The 19,305-nt window shown below is 36.5% G+C and overlaps 2 protein-coding genes across 6 annotated transcripts in view; one reads left to right on the forward strand and one right to left on the reverse strand.

Moving 5' to 3' along the window:
* Positions 1-19,305, forward strand: part of morn5 (MORN repeat containing 5) — a 36,759-nt gene that overhangs the window by 12,265 nt on the left and 5,189 nt on the right. The window contains exons 5-8 of one of the 5 annotated variants that reach the window (XR_009273024.1): positions 1,370-1,463; positions 9,377-9,742; positions 10,176-10,426; positions 10,525-13,729. Coding sequence is in view for 3 of the 5 variants with exons in the window: in XM_058788509.1 (XP_058644492.1) it covers positions 1,370-1,463; positions 9,377-9,434 (152 nt within the window). In the remaining 2 variants the exon portion in view is untranslated. The other 4 variants (XR_009273023.1, XM_058788511.1, XM_058788509.1 and 1 more) reach the window with 4 other exon arrangements.
* Positions 3,143-18,202, reverse strand: lhx6a (LIM homeobox 6a). Its single transcript, XM_058788504.1, is given in 10 exon segments — positions 3,143-4,915; positions 5,950-6,006; positions 6,009-6,123; positions 6,220-6,315; positions 7,560-7,660; positions 7,744-7,964; positions 14,678-14,799; positions 16,511-16,693; positions 17,130-17,201; positions 17,828-18,202. Coding segments are annotated over 10 exon segments (1,125 nt in total). The 5' UTR covers positions 17,906-18,202; the 3' UTR covers positions 3,143-4,835.

Below are 19,305 nucleotides of genomic sequence, written 5' to 3' on the forward strand. Positions count from 1 at the left end.
AACCCTGTCCAAACAAAGGGGCCATATGGACTTGTGCTGTTTATGAAATTGTAAATTGGCCCAAAGATATCAAGAAGACAAACTTTGCGTTGATAGAGAGCAATTTGTGGCCTGTTAACAAAGAACTAATTTTCCAGCAGGAATAATATTTTGGCCTATACATTTTGTTGTGCTGCTTGTTTCAAATAAGGTGGAAGCCTCTATTCACACTGCTGTGTTAGATATGATATATTACATATAAGAACTTTGCTTTTGTAAGCTTTTATTGACGTCTACGGTGGACATACAGACTTACCTGTTACGCAGTTCAATCTGAAACACTACTGTCATGTAAATCGCATGTCAAAAGTATAATTTACAGACCATTTCAGCCCTCGACGACAATACGGAGGATGATTTATTTGCAGTAGATTTGATGTGAGTGACACGTGCGTGCTCTGAAATAGGATTGTATTAGCCTATGAATTTAGCAAGTGCATGAATGCCAGGCAAACAATAAGTACTGAGGTGCTAATTTCGTGCAAATATATAACCGTGCGAACTCGGTCCATTTACCAAAACCCGTTTACCGACACGTAATTGTAGACCGACCTTGTCCATCAGCCATTGGTTGAAGCGTCTACGGAGGTATTAATTGGTTTAAAATAGTGATGAAATGTTCCTCTCGAGTGTGACCTTCATGTGGAGAGCGTGAGGTGGGAGCGACTGAATGAAGTGAGACGTTAGCATGCAGCTGTCGCAGAATGGACCGGTCGCGTGCTGGAAAAGTCTCAATTGCCGCGCGCGGGAGCCAGGTAGAAGTGGCGGGAGGCGCGTGGAGAGGCCGTTTAGGGCCATCGCGTGCAATTACCGACAATCAGAGGAGAGCTTAAGACCTGTTCTCAACAATGGGCCCAGTTCGCCACGTTCATGGGGGTGAGCGCTCAAGTGCGTGCAGCTGCGCGCTCACATTCAGCACCAGCAGCAGAACTACCTCGCGCTCCGCAATTAGCAACTCCTTTCAGTTTTAACCATTTAAAAAAGCAGTATATTATCCACTGTTTTTGGTTGCGGAATCATCTCTGGGAAGGCGAAGAAAAAAAAGGGAGTGATTGATTGTCGCGTGAAGTAGGCTGCTGAGAGCGAATTTTCATAATTGTTGTCTTAATCCCGCACGTAAAAAATGTAAATTGCCTTTAACCGCATATGAATGAGTTTGACACATGCCTTTTGGAGCTCGATTTTTGACCAAACAATCAGAAAGGAAAAAATAGCACGTATCTCATTTACAAGTGTGCTGTACGCGTGCAGACTTCATGCTTTTATTATAAACACAGAACGCGTTTTTCCTTATCAAAATGAGTGAAATATGTATTATCTGTCCTTGTAGACGACCAGGAACACGAGTGGATCGTGCGGACCTGCAGGAAGAGCTGGGATGAGTTCACTGGCCACTGTCCAAGAGGCAACACACTGGAGGAGAAGTGAGAATACTCACGCACAGGCAGGCCGTTGTTTATCTGAATGACACATTGATGCAGCTTTGTGACATTAATTCGTTTTGTCAATCCTGTTTTCTTTTCCAAAACTGAACTGAGAGTTTTCACTTTAAAAATATATATTTAAAAATTAGTTATTACCACTACACTGACATCTGTAAAACGACAACCCACAGAAATCATATAATGTGAATTAATGCAATGCTTAATGGAAAACTAAAAATAAAACATAAGTTTGCATTATCTTATACAAGTCCTATATATATATATATGCAAAAGCTATAATTAAAAAATATATTCTATATTGAGCAGCTTTCTAAAAATGTTTATTATGTACTATATGTGCTTTATTTTCTTTTTTATTATTAATATTATGAGAAGTGAAAGTGTTCAACTAGAAAAAAAAGAAAAAAAATATATATATATCTCAAGAACAGCTACACAACAACCCACAATAGAATAAAATATCATTAAATGAGTTTAGGTTTTAAAAGCCATACAGTTTATTTCTTAAGACAAAACTATGTTTGAATAGATAATAGTGGAGTTTGGGTACAAACTCAAGTAAGAAAATGTTACATCATTGCTGTGTTCTGCCCAAGCAAATGGCCAGTACTGCGAAAACATTCAACAGCTGAATACAGTGTTCTATTGACGTGAATGAGTCAGATTCTTGCTCAGCTCGAAGGAAATAATGCAAAATCTTCTGCATTTAAAAAAAGTGTGTGTGCTTGAAGAGAGGATAGGCTAGTGAATGATTATGTCTCAGTGGGGCTTTTGAAACAGAACACGGGATACAAGATCATTCTTGAGATGTGGACTGACAGGGAATTCCTGTATGTGATGGCGATGGAATCAGTGATGGAGTCATTACTGCGCACACTGACCCGTGAAGGGTCTGCCAGCTCCTCCATCAGCCTGTGATTGCTTCCTGCTTCACTCGTGCACACAGACCCAACACTGGCCCATGCATTTATACCAGAGACAGAAATTAACCAGGGCTCAGGGCAAAAATACCACTGAAAGTGACAAAAAAAACCCTCTAGATATTTATTTCAAATGATCTGTTATCTGTAATATTTTAAATATGTCATAATTTCCTATCCTGTCATCATAACCTGCAGCAGTAAGATATAGAATCTGCATTTCATGTCATAAAAGAGTGTTCCTTTCAAAAAATACTGGTAACACTTTAGAGTAGGGAACACTTATTCACTATTAATTATACCACTACATAACTATTAATAGCTAGTAAGGTAGTTGTTAAGTTTAGGTATTGGGTAGGATTAGGGATGTAGAATAAGGCATTGATATGTGCTTAATTACTACTAATAAATGGCTAATATTCTAGTAATATGCATTCTAATAAGTGACTAGTTAAGAGACCTTAAAATAAAGTGTTACCAAAATACTGTACTGGGAATACCATGGTACTGAATGAAACATTCAAAAAGTGCATTCAGAAAGCACAAGTATTTAAAAAAAAAAAGGCCAAGAAAATGTATTTAACACATTTAAATAGCGCCTTAATAATAATAATGAAATAATATGAATATATATACACACACACACACACACACACACACACACACACACACAAATACATTCTTTATAGGCTTTTTTAAGTCACTGTAGAAAATCACTTTAAAAGTCCTTGTAACTAATTCATTTATTTATTAAAAATGCATTTAGTTAAAAAATATGCACAGCCAAGAAATAGGTATAATTAATAATGCACAGTCAAAGAAACAGGTATAATTAATAATGCACAGCCAAAGAAATAGGTATAATTAATAATGCACAGCCAAAGAAATAGGTATAATTAATAATGCACAGCCAAAGAAATAGTTCATTATTTTATTTTATTTTTTACAAAACAGACATGTGGAAGTGGGGAAAAGTGCTTACAGGCTACCTGTCTTAATAAATACAAGAATGTAGAGGCCTTGTCCCCCATTCAGAACACAAGAATGCATTTCTCAAATTTAAGTTACAATTTCAGACTTTTCCCCCGGTTTCAGACCTGTACACAGCTCCTATCTGTTAGTATACAACGTGTCTGCAGCAAGTATACAACACTCCCGCTCCCTCGTCACAGCTGAGGCATATACGGCACACATGTATGAAGAAAACAATGAAACACAGACACATTCGTCTCCCACATAAAGTCAGGACACTACTTAAATAAAAATACATTACATGTACATTTTCTTTACATGTAGCTATCTTTACATTTTACTCAAGTGCTCTTTTTAGTCTCAGTTTTCCTCGTCCTTTCCAACTTATGCACAAAATACCGTTGTTTGTCATTGATAATCCCTTTTTATCCTTAATGTTTCTTTACATTTTTGTAGAAAATGTTCAGAGCACTGTTTTCGATTTGAAATAATCTCAAACTAATATCAACGTCAATTGTAGTCTATGATTGCAGGTAAACTGCAATGACAACAGTTTTGAAATTCATTTTGGTAAATAATAAAATTAGGGAAGATATCAACGATTTAGATGTCAAAGAAAGGGGATCTTTTTAAACTATAGAAATATAGCATACCTGAATCTAAAAAGGAAACAATTTCACTTTTCTAAAACTATCTGCTTTCAAAACAAAATGTTGACAATGCAGTTATTTTTACAATTAAATGATGGACTTTAAGTCCTTTATGTATGATTATTTTTAAAGTGAAATCTGTGGACAAATCAAGACTGCTGGCTTTTTAGGCCCAAGAAAACACATATGCTTTGCATATGAGTGTTAGAACAAGAAAGCAAGGAATAGTGAACTGTGGCATAAATTCGTTTCACTGGCTTAGTACAGATTTCAATCGTGGCGTATTTCGGCAAGGAAAAAGAGAGAGAAAATTTGTCTTACCACCTGGTTCTATGCCATTTATTTCCCATCCACATCTCTTGTGCTTTTGCCTTTTTCAATCTAAAATGTTTAACACTGATGCTGGTAACTTTACATTCCTTTTGTTTGCATTCAGAGTCTCCAAACGCTGAACAAGAGTCAAATGAGACTATCAGAAGAGAGGACGCACCAAGAGCGCTAGTCTTTTACAGTGTGTGCTCGAGTCTTTTCTTTTTGTCCAAAAGTCCAGATCCTGGTCTTGGTGACAAAGTCCTAAATTCACAGGTCACGTATGCGGTTTTCCTTAACCGAGAGTGACTAGATGCAGGTGAGTAAAATCCTGTCCAATGAAACCAGAGAGGAAACAGTCTCTCTCTTTGCGAGTTCAGAGGTCAAGAGCAAGAGGGACCGTGACCCTCTCCTTCAGCCAGATCCGACTTCTGGGGTCCCGGAGGTTTGGAGCAGGAGGTCAGGGTGAAGGGGTCAGGGGTCAGTGCGAGGCGGGGGAGTTAGCGGCTGAGAGGGAGCTGCGGCAACGTCATGGCCTGATGAGGGAGGCTCTGTGTGGTGAGCACCGAGAACGGATGACCTGCGAAACCAAAACAAAATAAACACAACATAATATTAATCTCTAGCTATATTAATTCATCGCTACATATTATTAGACCAGAGAACACTAGTAAAAATGCCACCAGTTTGCTTTGAAAAAAATGTTTATACACTAGGTTTGGAATAATTCAGATTTTAAATGATTTTAAAAGAATTACATTTATTTGAACAAAGATACAGTGAAAGATTGTGAAATATTATTACAATTTAAAATAACGGATTTCTATTTTAATATATTTAAAAAAAAAATTTTTTTGTCTGTGATTATGTGAGCATCATTACTCCAGTCTTCAGTGTCACATGATCCTTCAGAAATCATTCTAATTTGATGATTTGCTTATCAATGTTGACAACAGCTTAATATTTCTGTGGAAACTTGACTCCATGTTTTCAAGATTCTTTGATAAATCGAAAGTTCAAAAGAACAGCATTTATTTGAAATTTAAATCTTTTGCAACATAAATGTCTTTACTGTCACTTTTGAACAATTTAATGCATCCTTGCTGAACAAAAGTATATATATATATTTTAAATCTTACTAACTTTTAAATGGTAGTGTATTACAGTTTCCACGAAAATATTAAGCAGCACAACTGCTTTCAACATTGATTAAAAAAAAGTTTCTTGAGCATACTCCAGCATATTAGAATGATTTCTGAAGGACCATGTGACACTGAAGACTGGATTAAAGATGTTGAAAATTTCAGCTTTGCATCACAGGAATAACTTTTTTCAATATATTACAACAGACAACCGTTCTTTTAAACTGTATTACTGTATTTTTGATCAAATAAATGCAGCCTTGGTGAGCAGAAGAGACTTCTTTCAAAACCATTAAAAAATCATAATAATTCTGAACTTTTGAACAGTAATATATATTACAGTAAATATTTTAGATGCCATTATTACCGTTAATGTATGATTAGCAATAACAATTGGAATGAAAAGTGGCACTGAATTACAGTTTTTCTTTCGCTTTGGCTGTAATGACAGCAGCTCTGAGGAAACACTCACTTTCGATGTACCCGTGCAGGGCCACCATGCGTGCTCTCTCAGGACTCCCAAAGGGGAGTAATGCAGCTCGTCGGGCAGCGAGGGGGGCATGCGGGCCTGCGGGTGAGCTTGAGGTGGGCCGCTGTGCTGTGGAGTGTGCTTTTTATGCCTCGCTCTGCAGTTTTGAAACCAAACCTATGAAAATACAACCAACTGTCAAGACGAGCTGTCTCTTTTGCTGCATTTGAATGGAATGGAAGCATTAAGGAAACATTAAGAGATTTTTGTCACCTGTATGACTCGTCTACTCAGTCCTGTCATGTCTGCCAACTTCTGCAGGGTCTGAGCGTCAGGGTTGTTGTCCTGTGCAAACTGCGCCTGCATCACCTGTGCATGCAACAAGTGCCACATTAACATTAGCTCAGGGGGGGAAATGCATATTTGTAAAGAAATTATGCATTACAAATAATCAAATATATTATAAATAATAAAAAAACTAATGACAAAGTATTATAAAAAATTTAATTAAAATACTTTTTTTAATGGAACAAATTATTGAAAGTTTTTGTTGAGTATCATATTTGATACATCAGGCTTTTATGGCTCATAAAGTATGATATATTGAGAATACGGAGCTCATACTTAAGGAGGCCCAAACTGGGCAAAAATATGCAATTTTGTGTTATGTATATGGCCAAAAAGTGAGATGAAATTCTCATATCTTGTAATGTAAATCAATGATCTTTATAACAGTATATCAGGCTACTTACATAAACTGCATATGGATATCAGTTTTCACTCTGTATCGGCCAAATAATGTCTTTGTAAGATGATTTTTATATGCTTAGTTTGACGGTCATAGCTCTGTACACTGAAAAAAAAAATGATTCATTGAATTTACAAAAAAAATTTTAAGGTAAGTGGTTGCAATCAATTTAGTTTAGCTACATTTAAATAAACTAATTTAGTTGACTAACTTTCAATATATTGTTTTTTTTTTTTTTTTGTTTTAATGTAGCTAAAATAAATAGTTTGCAACCACTTACCTTAAAAAAATTTTGTATCTTTTTTTTTCTCAGTGTAGTTTCAAAATGTATAATGCAATGTAATACAATGATGATTGAGAGATGAACAAACAAGCGTTCCTTAAAAGCCTGAGGGATCATAATTGATACTCACATTTTAACATGATTTTTCTAAAAGATGATATATGGATAATCAAGTAAACCTAAGTTGCTTCTGTCCAGTAAGAGTAGATCTTGAAATACTAACAATATAAATTATTCTTATGTTTACTTCAGAAAATCAGTAAAGATTTCAAAGCAAAAAGAGATTTTTACAATTATACTAAAAGGCCTTTTACTTGTTAAAAAAGTATAAACGATCAATCAGACGACAGAAAGCATGTAGTAGATTGTAAGCAACAAGTTTTGATCATGCGGATCATTTAGAGACCTTGGAAATTTGTGTTTTAATTATGATACAGTAGAGGTTGGTTGCTTACTGATAGTACTGATAGTTACTCTTCCATGTGTTTAAAGCATTAAATGGAACTGAAATATGAATGTATACCAGACAAAAGCATAACCACAAAGAGGGCTTTGCTTCCTCATTGTGTTTGATCATCTTACCTGCAGCTGTTCTGCAGTAAAGGACGTTCGTGCCCTTTTGGCTGGTTTTGGTTGACTGTCCTGTTCTGACGGCACCGCCCCCTCCAGAGTGAGTCCGCTTCCTGCGTAAAAAACCCAGGGAAAGTGGTTAGAAACTCTTTTCAGATCAATAAGACAAAGCGAAATGCATGTGAAACACACGTACCGCTCTCAGCAGCCCGTTTCAGGTTCTCCACCATTGTGTCGTAATGGATCCGACAAAGTACTTTCTCCTCCACCAGCCCGAACTCCTCGCCTGTGGACAGCTGCCGTTTGCAGGAGAAGCAGGCGAAGCAGGCCAGATGGTAGGCATTGCCTCTGGCTCGCCGGACCCAGTCGCTGGCGTAGATCTGCCGGCCACAGCGGGCACACTTTGTACCAAACCTACTGTGAGACAGAGAAGGGCTTGGGCATCAATACTTATCCCATAAACAAGAAAACATGTTACACATGTGCTTAGTATTAAAACCCATAAGCTAGTGTAATGATAAAAGCATTTGTGCAATTTGCTTCTTGTTCTGAATTTAGTTTAACAGCGAAGCAGGTATTTTGTTTCTCCACAGAACGCTCTCGCTGGCAGAAGACAGAATACAGATAGGCTGAACCGTGTCCAAAAGATAACCGCTAAACGTGTCAGACACGGCTGTAAAACTCTCAGCACAAACAAACCACTGGTAATTCTCTGAGCTGCAGGTCGACAGGAAATGTCTGCTGATAAACTGTGCTGATAGGATCCATAAACTCCAACAAAGTTCGTAATGCATGCAAGATTATCTATTCTTAAACTACCCCCACTTTTTCTTTTGTGAAAAGGACTTCAGATATGATTTATATGCATATGTAAATTAATAAAGGCAGTGAGTTGATATATTACCTTGTTTAATATATATGACATATAATATTAAACTATATATTTATTTTAATATATATATATATATATATATATATATATATATATTACATTTTTAAATATGTTATATATTATATAATATTATATAAACTATATTTTAAATAATTGAAAAATACATATATATTGAAATAATTAGTTTATAGTATTATATATATTACTTTGTTTAATATATACGGTAATATTATTAAACAATATATTTTACTTACAATATATTAAGTGGGAAATGTATATAATTAGTTTATAACATTATATAAGTATTTTTAAAAATAGAGAGAATTTTCTGCAATAAATTAATCTGAAACTGCTTACTTTACATACTTAAAACTCTGGATCATTTCTCTTTTTTGTTTAGTTTTGCTTAATGAAATAGATCTATCTATCTGTTTGATCATTTACTTATTTATTCTACAATTTATTTACTGACTTTGCTACAAAATGTGCCATTCACCATTAGTCATGATGTCATTCAAATATTTGCGAATGAGATTGATTCTCTTTTTTGCATTTATTTTCATACTGCGTTGTGATTCTGTTTTTTATCTGTTTAATTATATCTAATTATATACTACACTACAAAGTCGATGCATAAATGGAGTTAAGTTGCTGCATGTTATTGATGTTACTGCTGACATTAATCGTCACATTCTCAGCCAAGTGTGATTTGTAAACCACATACGTATTCCATATTTACTTCAGCCCTGCATTTTCAGCAGCCGTATGGCTGTGTAGTTGCTTACAGCACTTCTTCTGTTATCCTGCGATCAACACGACTCTGTAAACAACCCTACGGCGATACAAACCAACAGCGAGTGCTGTTTTCTTCATCTAAGTGTTATTTTGACTGGACGGGGCTGACCGTGCCGTATTTTTATTTTTTTTCTTGACCCAGACATCACATTTGGGTGACCAAAGAGGGTTCCAGTGTTGAGAGGACTAGAAGAAACTAATGGTCTGCAGATGGCCAGGCACGGCCCTTTTTTGGCCTGAATCTGAGCCCCCCTTCACCACTACACCTCTGTCATTGGGAGCTCTTGTGTAAACAAAGTGTCACACACAGCCTCCTCCGACTGCAAAGAAACACGGGATATCGAGATAGCTATGTTTCCCCCGTATACGCTACTGAAGAATGATGACACCGGCCCCAAAAGTCCCGCAGTGGGGCCCTCGGGGCGTTCATCCACTGGAAATGACATCATAGCCCACCAGGGAGCCCCACGGGGCTCAACAACCAGGAAACTTGGACCGGCACTTGTGTGTATGTATAATAATTTGTCTCTGCCAATCGGCACTTGAGCAGGATGAGCCAAGAAGCGAAAACAAACCTGAATCAAAAACCTTCAAAAATATTTACAGTCCACTTAGGTGCAAAGTATCGACACATAAAACACGCCTCGCGTATTAATGCCTGCAAAAAGCATTCAAAGGGCTTTCTGTGTACACTGCGCACCATATTCTGACAGCACCGTTCCAGACAAAGAATACAACGTTTGAGTAATGATGCATTTCAGACGTGTGTTTAGAGGAGAAACATTGTGGAACGGAGCTGTAATCTGTCAAGGCAGTTCATTTACCGCAAAACCTTTCAGAAAAGCCATAAAGATCTTAAGGGGGTTTTGTTTTTGTTCAGATCTGCCGCACGTCTGATTGTGTGTTGTTGTGCTTATTCTGGATTTATTTCTGTCCTGCAGATCATAACTCGCTGGGGAAAATTCCTGCAGCCGCAAAGCGTTTCCCTCAGCACCGGAGAAATTCACCTTTGGCTGGAAAAGAGAAGCTTGTGGAAGTACAAATTCGGTAGATTAAATTTGATATACTCTCAGAGTATTATAATCTGGGGGAAATCTCCCTCTCAGAGACTGCTGAGACATATTAGTGGTGTTTGCTACGGCGAGCATCGCTTTTACTATTGCTCTTGGCGGATCGTGAGTATTTAATTTTGGTATGTACCTCATCCCATTCCATTGCTTGTGCTACTATAGTATTTGCATAATACTGCAAATCTTACAACTTTTTGAGGTGTGCTTTTCTATTCTTTAGCACTTGCATCGACGAAACCTGGTGGACGATAAATTGTCTGAGATACATGGTAGACATATGTCAGCCATATCTACAATGCATAATAGAGACTTATATCTATAAAGAAAATTGTCATCATTTACTCTTCTTGTTGTTGCGAATTTGAAGATATTTTGGAGAATGGGTCTGACCAAACAGTTGCTGGTAGCCGCTGACCTCCACGGTATTTTTTCATACTACGAAAGTCAATGGCTACCAGCGACTGTTTGGTTATCAGCATTCTTCAAAATATCCTCTTTTGTGTTCAATATTAAAAGAAATTCATGCAGGTCCCATTATCGCAGTTGAAAGTGTCTACTTCCGTACTATATAGTATGCGAAAGACAGTACATGAAAAAAGTAGTACGTCCAAATTTATAGTATGCGATTTGTTTGCTTTTTTGCATTTATTTGCATACTACATTGTGATTGATCCAAACCTATATGAATTTCTTTCTTCTGTTGAAGACAAAAGAAAATATTTTGAAGAATGTGTCTACCAAACAGTTGCTGGTACCTATTGACTTCCACAGTAATTTTTTCATACTGCGAAAGTCAATGGCTACCGTCAACAGTTTGGTTATCAAGATTCTTCAAAATATCTTTTTTTTGTGTTCAATACTTTACACTTTAACCCATTCGAAAATTCCTACTTCCATACTATATAGAATGCGAAAAACAGTAGTAGTACGTCCAAATTTATAGTATTCAAAAAAACAGGCGAAAAGTAACTAGATGACGTAGTACTTCCGGCAAATTTCTGGATTGCGCATTTAATTACTCTTTACTATCCCATGAGGCCACGGGACAGGATTTGTGGATGGCAGTGAAGCGACGCGACTGACGTCGTAGGTCACATGACAGTAACAACACGTCAGATGTAGTGCGTCCAAATTTTAATCATATAAAACATACTTTTTATGGTCACAAAGTATCAAACCAAATGTAGTAACTACTAGATCAGTTTGCGATTTCGGACAACCTAACAACACCTTAGCACCCATCCACAGACAAAATATTATTCTCTTTATTTTTTATTCTCAAACGTATCCATATGTTGATGCAATTTTTTCCTCTGTTAACCAGAAAAAAAACACATTTCATTTTGTCATCATAATTTCAGTCACTCATATAATTTCCAGCAAGTTATGAGTTACACAAGCTCTGTTTACTTCTGTTTGCATTTAAACACAAGGAGTCCTGTACGCACATATGGCCATTTCAGTACGTCACCTCCTCCAAATCTAGCGATCTCAGCTCTGCACAAACCCACTCGGGTTACCGCCTTACTCCATCACCCTGTCCTTATCCTTTGGTTCCTCTGATTAACAGCCTCCTCTGACTTCCTGTGTGGCCTGATGCTCGTGCCTTTGTGGCTGTTTCTTTTTAGTGTAGGTACAGTCTCCACTCTGACCCTTACCGCCAGATCTGCCTCCCCCCCTCAGACACACACAGCAAACCCACTTTGATTTCCTGTAATTACACTCTATTAGAGCAGCTGTCAATCTGGCCCAGATGAGAGACCAACACAAACGAAACATATCTCCTTATGTTTTGTTTTCCTTTTTGCAAGAAATCAATGGAGATCCTTTTCCTTTCAGGCATATGATGACCATCCTATGGTGTTGTGCAGCACCAGCAAATAATCCAACCGCCAGAGACGAACATGGCATTGCATTCATAAGCTTGTGCTACAGGTCACAAGTCTACTTATTATGTCAATGGACAAAGAAAACAAATAATTGACATCTAAACTTAAAACCAGTTCATGGATAAATTTATATGTCCAGTTATATAAATACACACTCTTAAAAATGAAGGTTGCAAAATGGGTTTTTGCAGCAATGCCATAAAATAACCATTTTTGGTTCCTCAAAGAACCTATCAGCGAACCAGTTTTCTCAGTGTGAAGAACATTTAAAAAATCGAAAGAACCTTTTTCCACTATAAAGAACTTTTTGTGGAATGGAAAGATTCCATGAATGTTAAAGGTTCTTTATGGAACCATCGATGCCAATAAAGAACTTAAGAGTGTGGAGATAAATGTACAGAATTTTTTATGTCAAATGCTGCATTCTGCTAACTGCTAGTGGTTATGATCTCAATCTCTTTATATGAAATATAAAAAAGGTGAAATCCGCTTATACTAAGAAACACTTCTATTTGCAGAAGACTTGACAAAAGAGATGTTTCAATGCCACTGGAGAAAAACACATGTTCAGTGTACTTCAGATCACTGAACTCGTCTCCACAAGCATGGAGCCATTGCTGTCTCTTTTTCAAGGCAAACGTGAGTCAATCAGTATTTCGCTTCTGGGGATGTTCCTGTGATTCCATGTCAAAAAACGTTAACCGTATATCTGATTGCGTTTCCTGATTATCTCAGATAATTAGGGGGAAAAAACTTCAATCTGAGGCTGTATTTTATTATGCCAAATCCAACATAAACCCCCGTGGTTGCTGTTTTGACATACTGAACTGCAGAGGAACAAAAATACATTAACATTTTATATCCATAAAATAAAATGCTGCTTTATTTTATTTTATTTTATTTTTTACTAAATACAATTTTATATGTATAGCTATTTTAAACGTCTGAAAAATTGGATACTGGAATTTGCATTTATTTTATTCATCTGAATTTAACTACTTTATTAATTTTCTACAAGCTACAAATCACATGAAAATCACACTTTAAGTTTCAAGATCAGTTAGACGAAATGTGAATATTTTAGCATATTTAATGCTAATAAAATAATACACATTAAACCACTTGGAAGAATTTGTAAAGTCCTTGTCTTTTTCATTTAACTGCCATCAACAAACATTTCTCAAAGCATTTCATCATTTCAGATTTCTATTGTACTAAACCACAACTCGCCATCTTCAGAATATGGTTTCATCCATAATAAAATCTATAACATAATCCCCTATAAAGTCTATTTTGTGTAGTTTTTTGCATTCCTTTCAGAGTTTCCTCTTGTAAGCACACTCGTGGATAAACAGCCTGAGAGATCCTGATGCCCTAGACTCAACACAACCAGTGAAGATCAAGGCATTGATGCACCATCTCGTGGAGCATCTCTTCAGATTATTGGCCTTAACGTAGAAAACAAACCCTCTCCTGCAACACAGCATTGACTTTAAAGGGGCCAGTCATTCACATTGACGGGCAATAAGCAGGGAAGGCTGGCCAATATCACACTGCCATTCACAGGCCTTGCTGAGTGCTCTGCAATCATGCCATATCGCAGCCCTTCTAGCCTCAATGCAATTTCACAGCTTCCCTGTCGGATCTCCCTCACTCCATGCCTTCCCATCAGCATATTACTGGATCTTAACCAGAGCTTGATACTTCTGAGATTGAATTATGTAACTTGTGTTTGATTTCTAACACTATTCAGTCGCATACATGGAAATAGTGGCAAATTTAATTCTACTAATAATCAAGTAATCAAGTACTATTTAGACCTCTCATTACTACTATTGACATCATCTCCTTTTATGGACAGTAAAAGATTTTTTCTTTTTTGCATAATCCAATGCACACAGTAAAAAAAAAGAAGAAAAAGGTGCTTCATGTGGTAACATCTAAATTGGTTAAAAATATTATTTAAAATGACTGAATCGGAACACCAATTAAAGTATTATAAAATATTTACTTACAATAAGCTACAACTATTTTGGTCTCAGATCAATTGTTTGTGTGTTTTACTATTATAATAAAAACGCAGTTCTAATGGAGCTTTAGAGAAGACAAGTAGCCTATAAGATTTTCTAACTGATGAATAAATTAGCTACAAATACGAAATGCTGAGTGAATAAATCGAATGTCATGAATATCACGTTTTCTGATGTTATTGATATTTTAAATTGTTGAATGAGGTTTTTTCAAAGATTTTATCACTAGACAATTAACTAAATTACAAACGGCATATTGCATAATTGTATGTAGCCTATTTGCTGTGGTAAGAATTAGATCGCTACTTTTGAAAGAAATCGTATTTTTAGCATTAAACCCAAACACGCTACACTCACGCAACGCATTTTCAACCAAAAGTTACAAAAATAAGCAGTATTTCGTTAATATGCACTCCTGATATTTCTGAGGACAGAAAGTGAAAACTTACCCTACCTGAAATAATCCATTTTACAGAAGATTTCCTTATTTTTGATGTAGCAGCTGCTGTGTTGACGTAGTGACGTCCTGCAAACGGAACACTCCAGACACCTCACGTGCCAGATCAGATTATTAACCTGTATCAAACAGAACAGCCAATATAAAAATATAATAATAATAATAATGGAAAATAATGAAATTAGCATATTCTTTAAAAAGGCATTTCATAACATTCGTCGTGCATAGTTTTGTAAAATGGAATGTCAACGTGCATTAAAATTAATAAGTCGAACCGCACACACGTGTTTCTGTATGAACAGTCTCAAAAGGACTGCCATATATAATCACATAAATGTGGCAGTCTACTAAATAAAATGTTTTGTTTATAATTAAAGGTGTGATTTAAAATTTGATTTTGGTAAATATTTTGTGAATATTTCATTTGAATTGCGCTGTGTGCAAAGGTGTTTAAATATAAATGTAGATGCATGCACATTACGTAGCCTATTTTGTTGAATTTTAAGCAAAAAAAAAAAAAAAAAGTATAATTTAATACTGTTAATCAAACTAGCAACATATTCTGTCCAGAAATTTATAATTATTGATATTTCAAATTTGATTACTGAGATTTGGGATTTAAAAATATGATTATAACCATGTTCTCTGTGGAACATTTACGACACACGTAAGGTGCATTTTAGAAATATTTATTTAAACATTCTGTCGAAAAATAAAAATAATAAGTTTAATTATATTCCCAGAGTCTCAGATCCCAAGAGCTGAGGAAAAGGGAAATGCACAAAACTGGTCTAAATTCGTTCATCCTGACTAAATTATAATAAACTCACGCACTGTTTTATTAGTTTCCGCAAAAAGAGCAAAACAGGACAGTCAGAGAGCTCGCGCTCTAATGATCCTCACGCGCAACACACGCACTTCCTGAAAAACAAGCAGGCCGAGAGCACAGCGATACTGTCAACACCTAAAGACCGCTAGTCATTTTTAGAAAGCAAAATACAAACAACTTTTACGTTGAAAAATCAACATCTATATCTGTAAATTTAACAAATCGTAATGATTTATATCCATCATGTTATGCTGAAATTTAATTTATTATATTATGTATGTGTAAAAATAACAGTAATTTCTAAATTAACCTCTTTTTCCGTTCACATTATTATAATATGCTCCTCTGACCAAACCAAAACACATGCAGACATTACAGAAACCTGAACCCAATCTGTTATATCAAAGTTGGCATGCAGTTTTCAGAAATACTATTAGAAAGGTTAGTAACGTTTCTGCTTCTGATCAATTTGACCTCAGCAAGAAATAAAACAAAAAGAGAAACACTTTATAAAGTACAATCAAAACAAAACAAATGCGTTGTTTTACTTATATATATATATATATATATATATATATATATATATATATATATATATAGGCCTATTTACTCATTTATAGGCTACATGAGGACTCTGGGACCCAAAACATATGTATCCTCATGTAACATTTATTGAAGCGGTTCATTAATTTTGTTTAGAATCAGTTATCATGCGATTAGGAAAATTGCAAATATTAATTATTTAGTCGATCACTTTAAGAAGCCTATATTTTTAGATCTATTAAATTGGCCGCGGTGTATCAGACCCCAAACATGAGAGTTAAAACAAATAATAATGAATATTAAACAATATAAAATAATTATAAGAGCAACAATAAGACAAAGCATACTAAATCGTTCCAACTAATGTTGTGTGCAAAAGCTTTACGAAATTCAGTCAAAAGCTCCACTCAAAACACTTCACTCGTCACACCAGACGACACACATTCGAGTCCTCGCACCTTGAGCAGATATCTGTCCAGGATCTCGAGGCCGCAGCTCGCGCACACGTTCTTCCCGGTGGACGGCACGGAGGAGGCGCTGGAGGTGGGCGAGCAGATGGACGGCGTCGAGGGTGGACTGGGCGAAGAGCGAGGGTCCTCTTTCTCCATATTAGACCTGTGAGATTCTCCGTCAGACTGTGACTGCAAGAGGAAAAAGCGCCATAAATATCACACTCTAGAAAGTATGAGGTTCAGAAGGTTGACAGGAATTTTCTGTTTTAAAAAATCAAAACTGAACACTTAATCAGCAAGCAGTGATTTGCTGCACTTTTCCGACCATTTCGAATTTAATTCGTGATGAAGAAAATCGAAACTCTTCTCAAGTAGGAAAGCCTGAAATAGTCGCGTCAACTTAAATAGTAATAAAGAGGTTTTCTAACATTTGGAAATTCAGTGACATTTGTAACGCTAATAATAGGCTATAAAAGCGGTTTACGAATCCAAGTTGAAATAATCCATTAGGCTACATCAGTAAAGAGTGTTATGTTATGTCTGAAGGCCTTTTCTTCAAAAGCAAAACTCTCTGAGCTAGCAGAGGCGCGATGAAGGCGCATTATCGCTCGTCGCGCGCACTCACCATCGCGCGACCGTGTTGTCCGTCCACGCAGCGCGATGCTCCCGGTGTGCTGTGCGAGTCTGGAGAGATCACCTACAACACAGTCAAGCCACAGTGCTCCATGTCAGGCATGGTCCCTGCTCTATATAGGCGTCCAAAAACAATAAAAACGCTTTTAACTGTGCATTGAGAGCCTCGCAACAAAAAGCCCGTTTTAATGAAGCGATTTCAATTTGGATTGATTTTTTTCCCCACACTTAACCCGTGCCTCTTCCCATAATCGTATTTCCACGCAATCCAGGGAGCTGAAAAAAAATAAACTACCTGCAATTACAAATAGCTTGAAATGCTCGCGATAAGAGGACCCCAGAGTGTCAATTTCAACTGCCAATCAGAGAAAGCAACGGGCCACCCAAAGAATTGCAAATTTGATTTTTAATGGCAGTAATTAAAATCTAATTTTTCCTCTGCAGACTTGGCATGTGAAGAGGATGGACCGCAAATCACACTATTCAGAATAGATCCTGATTCTCATGACATCACTTTAAGGTGAAGATGTTACAGGCTGCAGGAGATGATATAGAGGACTTTCACATCGAGCAACACGTAGGCTGCTTCTCCAGCGAAACGAAGTTTTTCTTTCTATGCAATTAAATGGATAATAATAAGCACGACTGCATTATCGTCCACGCTCGAATAGGATACGAAAAAAGTCTTACCTGTTTTGAGGGAATTCCTTCGGATAGAAACTGATTTCCCTCTGATAGAGGGGCCAAAGCCTCATTTTTCCAATACATTTGACGGCGTAACCTTCTCTTTCGATATCTTCAAATTGCTTCAAGCCTTTTCTGTTAAAGATTCGTTATCCCATGCGGTCAAATTCGGTCTAATATGAACCCAGTTCGCCGTTTCCTTCCGTACAGTCAATCAATAATGATCGGTAAACTAACAAAAACGTCGAAAGCAAGTCTTGACATTGGTTATAGGTCAGTAAAGCGGCAGCAGACGCGCCGAGCGCGAGCGGTTCGTCGGGACGCCTTATTTAGGACCGTTTGCAGGATATTTCCCACTTTTTCCCTCTTTTGGGATGCAGTTGCTTGAGTACAGGAAGTGGAGAAAATTGAGGGGCTGGCAGGTTTTGCTCCTGCTCTCCTCATAGGCAGTCAGAGCACAGCCTACCTTCTGAAAGTTTACAGATCAGAGGGGAGGGAAGAGATGTGGCCTGAGTATGTATCGACATTTTGTGATGCTGAAACCTTGCATGATGTTTGGGTTTTAATTGTCTGACAAATTAGCGATTAAAAATGATAGCCTATTCGACATTCGAAAGTCAACATTTAGCCTATCAGGGCTGTTAATGGTATCGAGCGTATGAGATTTAATAGCAAAAAAAAAGTTTTAATGTGTTATACAATTTCAAAGATTTTAAAGAATATTTCATAGCACGTTTGATTCATAAATTATATGAAATAGGCTATGCTTGATCTTCCAGTTTATAGAGCATAAAAAAGGCTATAAAACAAAATTAACTTTCATAAAAAAAAAAATAATAATTTCTCTTTTGAAAAACAGAATGTTCAAATATTTCGGTTCTATTCGTTAATAGTTGGATTGGTAATTGCAAGTTTTTGTAACAACAAACAAAGACATTTCTTACCGAGGCCGTTTATAGGCGTAATGAAATGTCCAAACGCAAGATTAATTGTTTTTATTTGATAAGAAGTCCACTTGGATACGTGTCGTATTCTATTGCAATTATATATCGTTCATGTAGCCTATTTAAATGCCAAACTGTAGCCTATATAATTGATATAGATCATATTTTGCGATACAGTCATCTGCATAAAAATATGCATTCACAATGTTATCTGTTTCTTGAATTGGTTTAAAATGGGCATGTGAGATAAAAAAAAATATATGCTTCACCAAGCCTGAAACCATCATGCTATTATTATGTCGGGGAGAAGCAGCGGAAAAACAGATTTCCATCAGATAATATGCAGGTAGAGGGAGCGGCGTACCTCTTCTCTTACGCAACAGTTGCATTACGAGGAAAAGATCGTCTGGATATATTCATGTATATTGTTAGAATGAAGGGTTGCATTTGCATGTAAGAGATTATAAAGGAAAGAGTTCAGGTTCAATAGGAGCAGCAATTTTAAAACCCAACTATTACTCGCCTTTCAGTTGAATTTGA

This window comes from Onychostoma macrolepis, chromosome 10 (assembly GCF_012432095.1).
Source record: "Onychostoma macrolepis isolate SWU-2019 chromosome 10, ASM1243209v1, whole genome shotgun sequence".
Taxonomy (NCBI): Eukaryota; Metazoa; Chordata; class Actinopteri; order Cypriniformes; family Cyprinidae; genus Onychostoma; species Onychostoma macrolepis.